The 16,111-nt window shown below is 33.8% G+C and overlaps 1 protein-coding gene across 1 annotated transcript in view; it reads right to left on the reverse strand.

Moving 5' to 3' along the window:
• Positions 1-1,208: 1,208 nt before the first annotated feature.
• LOC123557153 (ceramide phosphoethanolamine synthase-like) overlaps positions 1,209-16,111 on the reverse strand; it is a 39,099-nt gene continuing 24,196 nt past the window's right edge. Inside the window, exons 3-5 of the mRNA XM_045348446.2 lie at positions 15,517-15,639; positions 13,225-13,305; positions 1,209-12,495 (exon numbers count right to left, since the gene is read on the reverse strand). Coding sequence (XP_045204381.1) covers positions 12,472-12,495; positions 13,225-13,305; positions 15,517-15,639 — 228 coding nt within the window. The 3' untranslated portion in view covers positions 1,209-12,471. The remainder of the gene's footprint in view (positions 12,496-13,224; positions 13,306-15,516; positions 15,640-16,111) is intronic.

Consider the following 16,111-nt stretch of genomic DNA (forward strand, 5'->3'; position numbering starts at 1 on the left):
TTTTAGTTTTACTGTGCATCAACAAAGTACAAGTGATATGGTTAATGGTACTAAATCGTCTAGAACTAAAAGAACGAGGTGTGGAATAAATTTTTCTAAAATTACTGGAATCACAGAGATACAGCAATACCAAGTGATAACTGATGATCATGCAAAGTTACAACAGAAGAACAACTTAGGGATGCAGTAGTATACTCTTAATATTAATAACCCTTAATCTGATAAATTTCTATAATGGACTGTTCCATCATTCAATTTGGCGGTACCACTTATCATTCTAAAGGGGTGTTTATTGAAAATTTACTGACTGAATAGCGAACAGCGCAGACCAAGACTGGTCTTGGTCTGCACTGGTCCCAAAGGCAGAACCACTTGCCGCCAGCGGGCTAAAGGTTAAACGGCAATGGCGGTCCAGAAGTGGTTAAATATTAAACCTATTTGCACAGTGCCAATATATAGTTAGAAGTGCTAATAACTAGGTGGAGGAACGATATTGTGGTTTAATGAGTTGTTTATTATATAACTTAACTCCAAAATGAATACTTGTTACTCAACTGCTTGAAGAAGTTTATGATATAAAATACTGGGGAATAATATCAAATAATTAATCCAATATATTATTTTAATAATATGGATATATAAACAGCTTTTGCTATAAACTAAAATTTAGCTATCATATGGCAATACATGTATATAAAACTCTAATTTCAATCACCTAACACCTTCTGATTATCTTAGAACACTTCAAGTAAACATGATAACTTCATTAATTCTATGTTTGTAATTAAGGATCTATTATTATGTCACTACATGATAATTAACAATTTCATATCATATGATAGGCTAGTTAAATTTCATATCTTATCATAATAGGAAATTTATTCATGTTCTTCAAATGTACTTTGGTAAGAGATTATTTGATCATGTGATTCCCCACAGTGAAAATACGGAGGTTAACAATTTTTTATATAATACACAAGGTAAAATGACATCACCAATGACGTCACTCATTCACAACTGGCCAATTACCTGTTATTTAATTAAATGCCCGCTTCTGGTTGTTTGGCCTGGGTTATAAAATTCTGTCTTATGCAGTTTTGTTACTATTTATAAAGGTATGTAATAAAGTGTCAATATTATAACATTACACCCTAACATACTGCTTCTCCCAATAGGCTATAAAACCTAAGTAAACAAAACCAACAAAGTTCACATTAAAATCATTTATTTACTAAAGCTTACAAAGTTTTAGATATCTATCAAGAGTGATTAAATATCAACTTCTGAAAGAGATGCTTCTTACAACTAGCTTTAACAATAACACATATTAGTTCCAATCCAACATTTGTACTAACAACATTTCCAACATTTTTTTATAAAATTCATATAAAACTTAGATAAACAGATATTAATATCTGCTTCTAGTCAATTTCTATACAATTAAGAATTCTTTCTACAAGAAAAAAAAACTCGAAAAGTTTTGGTCAAATTCATGTAACCAAAGCAGTATTTAAGACCATACTAAATGACATTTTAATTTTCACATAAGATTCAATTGAACAACAAGAGATGTTGTACCATTTTCAGTCCCATGAACACTATGACCATAACATTTGACCTTCTAGCCCCAAAAACAATACAGGTCATTATCTTCATAAGCTCAATCATGCTATGAAGTTTGAAGACGACTGGGTCAAGTGGTTCTGAAGTTATCAAGAGGAAACCGTTTTCACGGTTCAGACCCCTGTGACCTTGATCCCAAAACAATAGGGGTTATCTTCTTATTAAGCCCAATCATGATATCAAGTTTGAATGTTCTGGCTGAAGTTATTTAGCGGAAACCCTTCGCTCTACCGATAGACGGACAGATGGAACGACATGACCGACAGGTGCAAAGCAGTATACCCCTGCTTCCTCGAATGGAGGCATAATTACAAATAAATAAACGTAATGCATTATGCTGTACCTATTTGGTAAATATATGAGCCGTGCCATGAGAAAACCAACATAGTGGGTTTGCGACCAGCATGGATCCAGACCAGCCTGCGCATCCGCGCAGTCTGGTCAGGATCCATGCTGTTCGCTTTCAAAGCCTATTTTAATTAGAGAAACTGTTAGCGAACAGCATGGATCCTGACCAGACTGCGCTGATGCACAGGCTGGTCTGGATCCATGCTGGTCGCAAACCCACTATGTTGGTTTTCCCATGGCACGGCTCATATTATGATGTTTTTGATGTAGGTATAAAGCCCCTTTTCAACAGTATTTCAGTTGCGTAATGGAAATCAATGAAACTAATCAGTTTTCCTGAATTCAAAAGTAGTACCGAGCTGTTCTCTGCAAGAAACTGGCAATTTCCCCACTAGAATAGGGCATGAAGGATGAAGGACAAATGACTAATATGGCGTACCATCTACTGCAAAATTGTCATAATGAAAAAACCCTTCTACGTAGGATCAGACTGGTGACCTTTGGACCGACAGCTTTGTGCTCCGCCTACTGTACTGTGAACAAACCAGGCAAGCACAATATGTCATGATAAACTGTCATACTGGTTAAATTTCTGAACTATATTACCTGTCAATTTCACAAAATGGTAGCCCGGATGAAAGTTTTTACATAAATTAAATCTGTTCAGACCATATATTTTTTAACCATTTCAAATTACACTGCACTCATTATGAACAGAAACAAAATATAGTTCCACAGTTTAGCTGTTGAAATTAAGTACTTAATTACTCCACTGCCTTGCAGAGACAGATTATACTCATATCTAACGACTTGCCAGTCAATAGTCAAAACTATTTACCCAAGGTCCAAAGGATGGAAAGCTAATAGTTTTGACTACTGACCGGTAAGCAATTAAGTGTCTTATTACACGACATTATAAACATATTTCAATTTTTTCCACAAGTTTTGTCTTTAGCCCAGCAAAACCTGTGCTGAACTATATACTGGTCAATAGCGCAAACTATCACCTGGCAACAGGTAATAACATGTTTTACAATAGCTTGGAAAAACTTCCGTCAAGGGGGAAAAAAGTATTCGCAGTAATTATTTCTGCACATTTATGCATTTTCATCGAAAAAAGTATGTTTCAAACAAAATCTCTCGCTGAAGAATTCTACTTTTAATTCAATTTTGCTAACAACATATTTTGACAAGCAAATTAAATACATTTTTAATGAGATACCATGTTACAGTTTCTAATATGAGCCGTGCCTTGAGAAAACCAAAATAGTGGCTTTGCGACCATCATGGATCCAGACCAGCCTGCGCATCCGCGCAGTCTGGTCAGGATCCATGCTGTTCGCTTTCAAAGACTATTGCAATTAGAGAAACTGTTAGCGAACAGCATGGATCCTGACAAGACTGCGCGGATGCGCAGGCTGGTCTGGAACCATGCTGGTCGCAAAGCCACTATGTTGGTTTTCTCATGGCGCGGCTCATATAGGCAAATTAGACACATTCTTAGTAATGTTTTCAATATATCTGAACACAATTATTGATGACAAATAAATCATATATAACTTCTCTATACCAGAACTGTTAAAACTTCTTGATCAAAAAGTCAAAAATTCTTGACAAGCATCTCGAAAGGTTAAATAACAAATTTTTTCTAAAAATATCAATTTCAACCTTTGATAGTATATAATTATATGTAACACTTTAATTTTGCTACCCTAAAACCCTGTCTAATAACACACACAGATAAAATTAGTCATGACAAGTAATATATATGTAAATTCACTGGGTTAATATTTCAATCATCAACAAAAACAGAAAACAGAGAAACGAAAATATTGTTTTCGTCATGTAATTATAAATGACAAAATTTGTAGAAAATATACTCCAGATGATGATGAGGATGATGTTACTGATAATGATGAAGAATATGCCACACTTAAAATTTACAAATTTGCACCAAAATTACAATTCTCACATACTAGTACTAAATGAAATCTGACATAAGATGACCTGTCAGTCATATAAACACATATAACCTCACTCGTAACACACATATTTCAATATAATATTATGTGCACAAGGACTGGAAACACAAAATATGCCTTGGTGGTTAGCCATCTTCTTAAATTTCAAAATCCCATTATCTTTACAACAGCTGTCTTATTTTAAAATTATTTCAATGTTGTGAGCGCTTTGAACGATAGCTTGCGTATAATAGGTGTGAATGTAAAAAAAATCGCTTATCAAATCTCTTATCACTGTATTGAGAAATATGAGCTCGTTCTTTCACTGTATAATGCTGTAATCATTGTACGTTATATAGTTGAAGTTCCATATCTTGAACTTATTAATCTCAAAACTCTACTTTTTTGGAAGACATTTTCAAGTCCCAATTTGAAATCTCATGCACAAACATCATTATTAATCGAATTTCATTTAGCTCAAAGTAAAATGTTTGATTCCTTGAAAATATGCATTACAGAGTTTCAACTATAATAGCGTTTTCTGCTACAGAGCTCGTATATATTTCTCATAACAGAGCTTATAACCTATATTTCATGTTACTTAATTTGCGTATATCAGTAAAAATATGATAATTGCTGAACAATGAACTACATGTAACTTGTTGTAAACATAGACAGGTGCTTGATTGTCATCAATTTGTGGAAGCACAAAAAGCATCAAAATGGAAACCTTTTTAAATGAGTGAAAAAAATTCCAAAACCATGTAGTATTCAAATTTGTCTTTTTAAAGTATTCAACACCATTTTACAGGAGTATTTCAATTGTGTAATGGCTGTCAGTTTTTAGGATCAGTGATCCTGGATTTTTGCACTGGTACTGTGCTGTTCTCTGCTAGTAACTGACAACTTCTCTTTATTATTAAAAATCCAGGATAAAGGACATCAGACCTTGTCTTCTGTCAATTTATCGCAGAAAACATACACTACGCCTGGGTGACCAAACACTCTTATCTCTGTATTTACAGTCTAGTGCTCTTACAGTAACCTTAACAGAGCTTATAGGGAGAGCACAGTATTCATGTAACAACATTTAAAAGTGCTGACAGATACTTAAATCAGGTCTTACATGTTCTTTGCTTATCTACATGAAATAATGGCAAATGACCAATGACCTAGAAACATTATACAGTTGAAAATTAATATCTCGAACTCGCTTTCTCAAAATTCTGGCTATTTCTAAGACATTTTCAAGTTCCATCCAAAATACACAAAATAACTTTTTATTGTTTTTTTTTTTTGTGGGGTTTAACGCCGTTTTTCAACAGTATTTCAGTCATGTCACAGTGGGCAGTTAACAGTGTTCCTGGATTCTGTACCAGTACAAACCTGTTCTCCACAAGTAACTGCCAACTTTCCCACATGAATCAGAGGTGGAGGACTAATGATTTCAGACACAATGTCATTTATCAAATAGTCACGGAGAACATGCGCCCCGCACGAGGATCGAACTCGCGACCCCGCGATCCGTAGACCAACGCTCTTACCTACTGAGCTAAGCGGGCGGGTTTAAAAAAAAAACCCAACTTTTTAAGTTGAATTTCAGTTACTCAAAGTAAAATGCTTGAAACCTTGTAATATTTGACATATGGAGTTTCAAATGCATTTACAAAACATTCATTCCACTGAAGAAGAAATCGACTGCTCTGGAAAAAATCTTAACTGGCCTAGTAAGATAGGCACTGTTAATCAACAAATGTCTAAAGTTTTAATACTCTAAGTTTACTGGCTATATATAATTTAGGTTCAGCTTTCAAACAAAAATATGTGAGGCGCAAGTGGTTCATTTGGTCACGGAGACCCCCTCACTTAATTTAATTTTGAATACATTCTTTTAACATACTGGGTGGTTTAGTTTTGTTTATACTAATTTATTTTAACTAGACTGTGATGAAAGCTTCAAACTTATTTGAACCACTCTCGAGTCCGCTTCCTGGAAAAACCAGTAATGGTGTCATATGAGAAGGCATGGTTGTGACCCCAGTGGGGCTCGAACCCATGAGCCCTGGATTGAGCGGCCAACACCTTAAGCACTAGACCACCGCTCCGCTTTAAGATAGTGGATAGTGATATCTTCTATAGAAACTCTGCAAATGGATTGATTTTGTTGATAAAGTACTCAAACACAGTACAGGTTATATGGCACCAAACAGAACTAAAACTTCTGGTTGCACATTTCAAGTAGGTGGCCTCCAAAAAGCTCTCTCATACCTCATATCACTACCTCAAATTACATAAATGAAAACAATGGAGTGTTTCTTGTTCTACAAAAGAAAGAAATTTAAATAGAATCGCTGCTCTATACTAAGGCCTAAAAAAAATGACCGAGCCGTGCCATGGGAAAACCAACATAGTGGCTTTGCGACCAGCATGGATCCAGACCAGCCTGCGCATCCACGCAGTCTGGTCAGGATCTATGCTGTTCGCTAACAGTTTCTCTAATTGCAATAGGCTTTGAAAGCGGACAGCATGGATCCTGACCAGACTGCGCGGATGCGCAGGCTGGTCTGGATCCATGCAGGTCGCAAAGCCACTATGTTGGTTTTCTCATGGCACGGCTCATGTTTATTTCTGGTAACATGCTAAAAAAAATTAGGGTAGGTAGGTTGGTAATTTTTTTTTTGGATTTTTTTTTTCCTTAAGTGGGACTTTTCGGAAATGATGTTTGTGTCAAAAAATGAATACAAGTAAGGGGGTTATGCCTTTAGAGCATCAGTAAGTTGATTTCTAACATCAATGACCATGTTTAAAGCATAAAAAGTGCAGTTTTGAAACTTTTTCTGAAAAATTTCTCCAAGGCCATAAAAACATTTCAGGCCAAAAATTTAGGGTAGGTCAGGATACCGAAAAACAAACATTGTTTTTTAGGCCTAAGCAATAAACTCATATACATGCGAAGAAATACAAAAATAATTTGAGAATGTATGCAGAACATTGTCTAATGGGTAAAACACATTACCCATAAGCTTTGAGGAGGTATCAACTTGTCATAATGTGTATTAATAAGCCAGTTTTAAACTGAATACATAAACAATTATATTAAAGAAATAATAAAAGAAAAATCAACAAAAATACAAAAAAGCAACAATACAAAATGTCGACTGGCTACAGTTTGTGAGACATTGAACATAAAAAAACACACTAATACTTTACTCTTAACAAATGCGGTAAAAGCAAGATATTTAAATATTACCCTTCCATAAAAAAAACACAGAATCTGATATTGCATCAATCTGGTGTCATTCATATCAATTATACAAAAATTACATCGCAGCATGTAAAACAGAACCATATATCATGATATCATCACTTGCGTACAAACAATTAATCAATTTGTTATTCTATTTTATAAAACCATACCAAGTCGATTTAAGGGAGACTGCAATACAAAATGAAAAACAAAAACTACACAGAGTATGTCTATGCTTAAAGCTTTCGTACCAGTTTACGTAGCTTTAATCCAACAAATCCGTAACTCTGAGCATTTTTGTATCTTTTTCGCTTTAATTTTACCCTGCTAAATTTCTAAAATGGACTGGTCAATCATTCAGTTTGAGCAGTACTATTCATTATTCAAAGGGGTGTTTACTGAAAATTCACTGACTGAATAACGAACAGCCCAGACCATGATCAGCCTGCAAGGACATGCACTGGTCACAAAGGCAAAATCACTTGCAACCAGCAGGCTTAAGGTTAATATGCCAGATCCAGGTAGGAATTATTCATTCTTTTAAATTTTTCCAAGAGGATAACAGATACTTTCTGAAATCTAAAGATGACTTTTATGTCCAAAAATGTATAAAATTCTAGCACGAAAAATTTGGAAAAATATTTTTCAAAACTGTACCACATTTTACATGGAATGTTGCTTAATGCTATCTAAGACATCCTGAAATCTTAAAACAACCCATTAACAAAGCTAAACTTGCAAAAATTATTATAAAAAAATTCTGGAATCCGAAATGGGTGAAATATATAACACAAAATACCTTGTCAAAATCAATTTAAGAAGTTCCTATTACCTGCCATGGAGTTTTTGAGAATGATTTACAATATGAGTAGTTTCATCTTTAACATCTTTAAAGAAAAGTTAAAAAGAAAAAAACTTCTTATTATGTAAGAAGTGGATCAAACAATGGCCACCACAGCATTTATAACGATTTCCAAGAATGATATAAACTGTATTTAGATTTAGTATACAAATGGCACCAAAAGATTTGACTGAATAAAACAAACATATAAGATACCAGCAATTAACAACTGATAACAGATGAAACAATTAAAGTAACAAAAATGTTAATAACCCGAGTTTAGCCAACTTCAATCCAACGGTGAAACAATGTGGTTTTCTTTTTGCGTAGTTTTCACATAAATTTTATTATAAACAGAAACTACTTTTCGAATGCTTAGTAACGAAAGGCTTATTCTAAGTATGCTTTTTGTTAAGACGCTGTTCTGCTGGTCGTAGTGCTTTAAACTAGTCTAGTGAAGTCACATGTAGAGCTTTGTGGACATTTTAATTTTTCAATAAAGTCTGCTGTAATTCACCAGTTCCCACAAGTCCAACTGCTCAAGCTCTGAGATCAAATGTTGAGAATGTGTGAAAAACCTTCAGCAAACAAACTTTAAATGACAGAGAGAATAACATTATCATAAATAGGGTAACACTATATAACTTCTCTGATAATTTTGACAAGAATTTCTGTTTGTACAAAACATCAAATTATGAATGTGACTAATAAATTTGCTAATAAGTCATCATTATATCAACCTTGAGAAAAGTTTTTGGGTGGAAACATCACTACTTAGTGAAATATTTACGAAAGGCATCAGGCAACCTACCTAAGTAGGTGGTTCTAAAGTTTCACATTGTATCACAATATGAACACTTCAGTGGACAATCAATATTCATTAACAGTTGTACAGGTAGGTGAAAATGTTTTAAGGATAGGTCTGTAAATGAACTGCTGTCTTCCTATCATATTCTGTAAAAAGATTTTTCTTTCACTTTGAAAATTAGACAGTATCATTGATGTTATATTCCATTTTAAAGAAATGTTTTTAAATTTATAAAAAATATCTCGAGTAAGTCTGAAAATACTGTAAACAACAAATTTGAAAAGGTATCTTCTATTGAACATTATGCCATTCTAAATATTTTTTTTTAATTTTACATTGGTGTGCATATTTTCTACCTGAAGAAACTTTCAGAATATCTTAGCATAAAAGCAACAAACGTGTGTATAAATTTGATAAAATTACAGTCAAGGATTTTCCAACAAAAATTACATTTTTGTCCACAATTTTTTTTTAAAACATTCAAGATATCCTGAAAATTAAAGATGTTCCTACTATCACCCCTTCATACCTGTAAAAAGATGCATAAACTTAATTTGAACATAACAAAATAAAGAAGTCAATGAAATTTCATGTTACAGATTTGGTGGATCGGACAATAATAGCATCTTTGGGGATCATAACGCAGCAACATAAAAAGAATTTGGCAGGGAAATGACCATATAAATACAGGAAGACAAATTAAACATCTTTTGCTCTTCAAAATATTTACAAACCTTAACATATTTCTACTATTTGTTTTTAATATAGAAAACAGAGTATTCTAAGGTGTAAAAATAGTCTCTATAGTAAAGATATCTAACCTATATTTTATACTGAATTTTTTTTTAATATTAAAGTAGATCTGCACATTTGGATCAGCATGTTTTGTACAATGTAGAATTTGATTCAACAATTTTTCAAAACTTCAGAATGTAATTAGAAAATGCGGCAAGTAAAAAAGACCGGGTAGTGTGCTTGATTTTTTGCTAGAATGATTTGAAAAAGTTAGACCCCACACAAGTTTTCATAATGGGAGTCTACGGAAAAATCACAATATTGATGACATCTTCGCGAATAAAATTTTTTGTACAATGTAGATTTTAATGAAACTTCTCAAGATTGTAAACTAACATATTGGCTATAATGCAGTGAAATAAAATGTACAAATCGGTGTGCTCATTTTTAGGATCTGACCAAGATTAAAGAGATTCATACAGTTCTAGCTGGTTTTGAGACATCATTTGGAACTATTTAGGGTATCAAACATTTTAAAATCATATTTTATTTCAAGAAAAGGTAGTAACCTTGCTGTTTTCATAATTTTACTTACAGGTTACCATTTACTCATAAATAATTTTCGTTTCCATATGCTGAGTCCTTTATGCCTTATTCTACGCTATCCTGATAAATGACACTTCGTCATTACCGGGTACTTCCAAATAATCAAAACGTGCAGAACTACCTTAAAATAATCTATTATAAAAGCACTAAATTTAACATAAGTATCCTTGCAGTGTGACAATTATACAGATATCTAGAAATAAGTTACATTTTCAATATAATGTTATCTTTTAAAATAAACAATATGTCAAATTCAAATCTTACGAAATATGATAAGTTGTACAGGTCAAACTTTGTTCGCTCAAACTTGATGGGACCAGCAAAATTTGTTTGTGTTATCAATTGTTCAAGCCAGCAAACAATGACCATTACATGGGGATTTTGCTGAGACCTGACGATCAGTTCTAATTAAAGGCAGTGTTCGAATTATCCAAGTTTGAGAAAACAAAGTTTGACAGTATCTTATTTCAACAGAGCAGTACTTTTTTAATTTTGACAGTTTTACTTTCGTGTACAATACCGTATAACTGGTATTTTTTACCTGCTGCTAATTTTTACTATTTTTTACGACCAAATCAGATTCGTAAATATTGGCCTCGTATAAATTCGCCACATAAAGTCAAGTAAACTGGTAGATCTGGTGATTTCGTAAATTTTAAAATCATATAAAATAAAATCATGTGTTTTTACCCCAAATCCGTAAACTTTTACAACAGTAAAAATAACCCATTATATGGTATCTTTCTTACAATCAAGTTCACCATCGATTAGAAACATTCCAACACTGTAACTGCTGAAAATCTTGTCTATTTATTGTACGAGTATTTAATGTATGCACAATGAATCTGAAGTTTTGTTTAACAAAGATCACTGTCAGAATGTCCAGGAGGTCTGTATGGTGTGTGTGTGGGGGGGGTGTGAATCTACTGCCAAAACGTATGTGCAAGCTGCTGTCTTGTGAAGGGTCTGTGGGTTTCTAAAATAATGCGCTTCCAATATGACAGCACTAACAAAGAATGGTAAGACACAAGCCCAGTCATAAGTGATACCTATGCGATTCACTGTCATTTTCACATTTTACAGGGATACCTGACCATAGTTGGCACGTTGATAGCTACGCTTTATTCATAAGTAAATAAATTCAAATAAATGGTTAAAATGTAAATGAAACTATTGTGACAACTTGAAAATAAAAATTACCAGTCACATTTTCTACTGTATTCTTTTTTATGAAGAAAAAAATCTGTTGCCAATATTATCTACAGTAGTAACTGTCTCTAGGCAAAAAGACGAAGTATTTGTACCCCCTTCTGGGCCCCTTTATAGAACATGTCCTGTTTCTAAAAATAACTTTAGTGGTGTCACTAGAAAAGTAGAGCTGATGTTTGTTTTGTTGTGTAGAACTGTAAAATTAGAACACATATGCTTAAACTATTCACACCCACTCCCCCATCCCCCCTAAAAAAATATACCAAAAAACAGTAATTTAATTTTGAGTTATCAGCCCAACCAGTGCTTGTTTTCTAACATTAACTAAACCAGTACTATCTGAAGATACGTTAGAAAAGTAATTTATTGAATAAAATATCTTAAAACTCGAAACAAAAAATGATATTACCAAACAAAAATAACTTTTTTTTGTAGAAAGTCTTTTATTATTAATCTTAACAAGTTGGTTATAAATTATGGAAAGAACTTAAGTTTTCTGTTGAGGATTACATTTCAAAACCAATAGGCAATAAAACACCTTTATTGAACCTTGGATGTTCATATATCAAACCAAAACAAAAAATCTTATGAAAATCAAATTGCCTAGATTGCAGACCAGAGTATTGCGTTTCACACGGCGGATATACATCAAACATCAAACAATAATGAGTTATATATAAACCACTGGAAATCATATTTCCCTGTCAACTTTCAGGAATACATCTCTCAAGGACGCAGGTTGCTTTTTGGAAGCATAAATCACTAACTTTCACTTATAACGTAAACTTTAGCTTGATCAGGATGTATAGAGATCACATTCTCCCAAATGTCGTGCGTGCGCGTATTGCCAAAACGTATATTGCCATCTCTTTGAAAATTAGCGGTTTTCAAACTTACTACACTCTCAGGTTCAGTATTTCTCTTCGAAGAATAACACAAACATCCTAATCAGGTTGAAAGGCAAATCCTCATACTCCCAGTGAATTCCTAGAACTTACAATGCTGCTGTTTCATTCTAGATTTAAATGGATTCTACAGTCTGTCGTCACACAGCTGATTTAATCTGCTGATTTAACAATTAGCACACATACAATTACATCTGTAATTCTGATCTTACCTGAAAAAATACAAATATTTTGGAATTAGAATCCTACACTTATTGTAAACAATACTATACTGAATGGCGAAATCTGGATTAAATTTTGTTCATTATAGATATAGATTTTATCCTTGAATAAGTGATATTATTCCTTCCAATCTGAATGACAAATACTGATTTTATTCAAGACAATAATCACTGTCTGAGATATATTATTTCGATTCTAATACAATATCAAGGAATACTAGTTACATCGGATACTTGACGGCATCTACCTAATATTACATGTTTTGTTGTTATCTTTTCCAGCATGCTGCTGTAACGTTTGCTGCCCTGTTGTAATACTTGCAACATACAGTGATTTCTAGCTAACTCAGTCTAGCTCTTTTTAAGCAGACGGCCCAATGTTTAGTACTGATGCACACAGACTGCTACCAGCCTTTTACTGGCCTTACTTTTTTCCAGGTGGATATATCCTTATATCAACCCACATTTAACCTTCAGCCCGCTAAATTTCTAAAATGGACTGGTCTATCATCCAATTTGGGCAGTACCACAGTGACTTATCATTCAAAAGAATGTTCACTGAAAATTTACTGACTGAACAGTGAACAGTGCAGACCATGATCAGCCTGCATGGATACGCAAGCTGATCTTGGTCTGCACTGGTCGCAAAGTCAGAATCCCTTGCCACCAGCAGGTTAAAGGTGAAAAGCAATAACTGTATGAAGTTGATGGAAGACTCACCTGATAAAGATGAATATAACTAAGAATGTTGATAGTAAGTACAACTATGTACCCAAGGTAGGTGAACAAATTCAGGAACTCCTAAAAACAGAAAAACATATATCAAAGATTAAAATCTCCATAATCATAATTAAACAATTTTCCAACATATACTTCGCTTTCAACCAGTCATTAAGTTTCATCAGCACAAACAAGAGTGGCAAATTGTCACAAAATATGCCTGTCACAAACATAATTCTTTCTTTTAAAATTCTCTACTTACTGAGCAGACAAGTTGTATATTTAGCAATTTCAACTAATTCAAGAATCACAACTCAAGACTGACAAGGAGTATCTGATTACATGATTGTATACTACATGGCAGAGACGACAATATATATTATGCCAATAAACATTCTAACCAACTTTGGTGAATGTTGGATAAACATTACTTAATCTATTCAGTGGACACTGTCAAGTTTTGCAATTCTAAGAAATTCAAGGGCTATAACTCCACAGTTAATATGAGTATCTGGCTGGTTATTGAACTTGTCTGTGATATGCCCACAAACATTTTGACAGTTTGGGGAACACTGGTTAAGAACTGCTTGAATTAGAGAGCAGACACTGTCAGTTTTCACCATTTTGAGTAATTCAAGGGACATTATATAAGTCCAGGAGGATCCAGCTGGTTTCCTGGGTTTTGGTTTTTGACTCGAGTACGACCATTACATCACTTTGATACAAAACAGCAATGGTTACTAGATGTGTAGTAATAATGTTCTATTTTTTTTTGCACTTCCATTTTCTGACTGATAAATAAATATACCAAAAGTAGCCTATAACTGAGCCGCACCATGAGAAAACCAACATAGTGCATTTGTGACCAGCATGGATCCAGACCAGCCTGCGCATCCGCGCAGTCTGGTCAGGATCCATACTGTTCCTAATGCTTTTTCTAATTGCAATAGGCTTTGAAAGCGAACAGCATGGATCCTGACCAGATTGCGCAGATGCGCAGGCTGGATCCATGCTGGTCGCAAATCCGCTATGTTGATTTTCTCATGGTGTGGCTCAAATTGAGCCGCTCAATTATGTTTCGAACCATAAGTTACTTTATCTACTGCCAAGAACTAACACCATGTTGTTATCGTAATTATTGCATCTAAAATTGTGCTGCAACATTCATTTTACTTAAACATTCATTTTTCACCAAAATATTCATTTTACCCCAAAATATAAACAAAAATATCAATTGATAGTATCAAATGTTTAATTAATGTCTGACCCAATTTGATATTTACATCATATACCATATGATATTGACTAATGTACAATACAATGAATAATACATCCAGACATAATAGCATATCATAAAGTGGAATTGAATTGCTGCGTTATAATTATGAATTTTTAAAAAAAGTTTTTATAATTGGGCCGATTTATCTGTACCTTCTTCAACATCCTTTTCTTTTCAGAAATATACAACAGGATTTCAAAATGACAAGAAAAAAGTCAAGTATTGAAAACTTAGCAATAAAACAGATCACCAACGTCTAATGAATAACAAAATACAATCAGAAAACCATGACACAAGTAAAAGGCTAGAAATTCAATCATCTCTCAAAAAAAGTCACAGCGCCAATCAAACATAAGAGACCTTGAGCTGTAATTTATTTTTGAGATGGTAACACTCGAAATACATTTTTGTATTGATAGAATATCCCATTTCTTCTGTAAGTATCGTATATTACTCTATTTTACACAAATGGAAAAGTTACAATGAAAATGTCATTTTCAGTAAATAAGTAATAAATCAAATAAAGATTCATAAAAACAGGATTACAAGGAAATGGTTGTTGTCTGATTGGGCCATACTTAGTTACTTACACTATGATGCATAGGTAATCTGGGGCCATTTTGTACAAAATTTTACCGTTTAATTGAAATTCTACTGGCTGAGCAGTCCCTCATTAAACTGTACGAAAGTGTTTTTACATTAATGGCAAAGACTGCACTAAGTAAGAGTTTGTAACAGGAAGAGTAAATATGTGGGCTCCTGACTCGCTTGTTGTTTCCAGCTTAATGTGAAAAAATAACCTCATTAGAAAATGTACCAAGGACAGTGGAAATACATTCATCTGGCCATTTTTATCTACTGTTTCTGTGGCGAATCCTACACTGCCATAGCTTTGGAACCACCACTTCTGCGAAATCTATGGCCAGTGTGATTAATGTTTGCATGTGGTGTCACATTTGTGAATATTTTACAATTTTGCATTAATGTCACGGAAGATTTATTTTAAAACTTACCCATATTCTATCAATGAAAACTGCCACACACACCATTTGAAGGACTGCCTGCCCTTCCCAGAGCCTCCACAAGTATATGATAAGCCATGTGCTTCCTGAATGCAAGGCCTCAGTTTGTATTTGCTGAAAAAATTGTGACAAAGTCATCAAACTAAAACCTTGACTACAATCAATTCTGACACTGACTTAATAATACGATATATTTTACTTATTTCAATGGAATGGAAGATCCTATACTTAAACACTACCACACACAAATTGCTAAGTACACGGAAATACAGCTGAAACACGATATCTTGAACTCACATTATCTCAAAGTTTCAGTAATCTCAAAGACATTTTCATGTCCCATCCCCAAAACACATGCACGAAATACCATTTAAGTCAAATTTCAGTTTAACCCTTAGCCTGCTGCAGGCGAATTTAACAGCCTTTGCAAACAGCTTGGAACCAGATCAGACGCCGATTAAATCGGCGTCTGATCAGGTTCCAAGCTGTTTGCTACTCTGACAATATTTCTTCCAATTTTGGAGCAAATTGAATGAACTTTACAATTTTAGCAGACGACATTTCCAGCAGACGACAATTTATCTAG

Source organism: Mercenaria mercenaria, chromosome 5 (assembly GCF_021730395.1).
Source record: "Mercenaria mercenaria strain notata chromosome 5, MADL_Memer_1, whole genome shotgun sequence".
NCBI classification, from domain to species: Eukaryota; Metazoa; Mollusca; class Bivalvia; order Venerida; family Veneridae; genus Mercenaria; species Mercenaria mercenaria.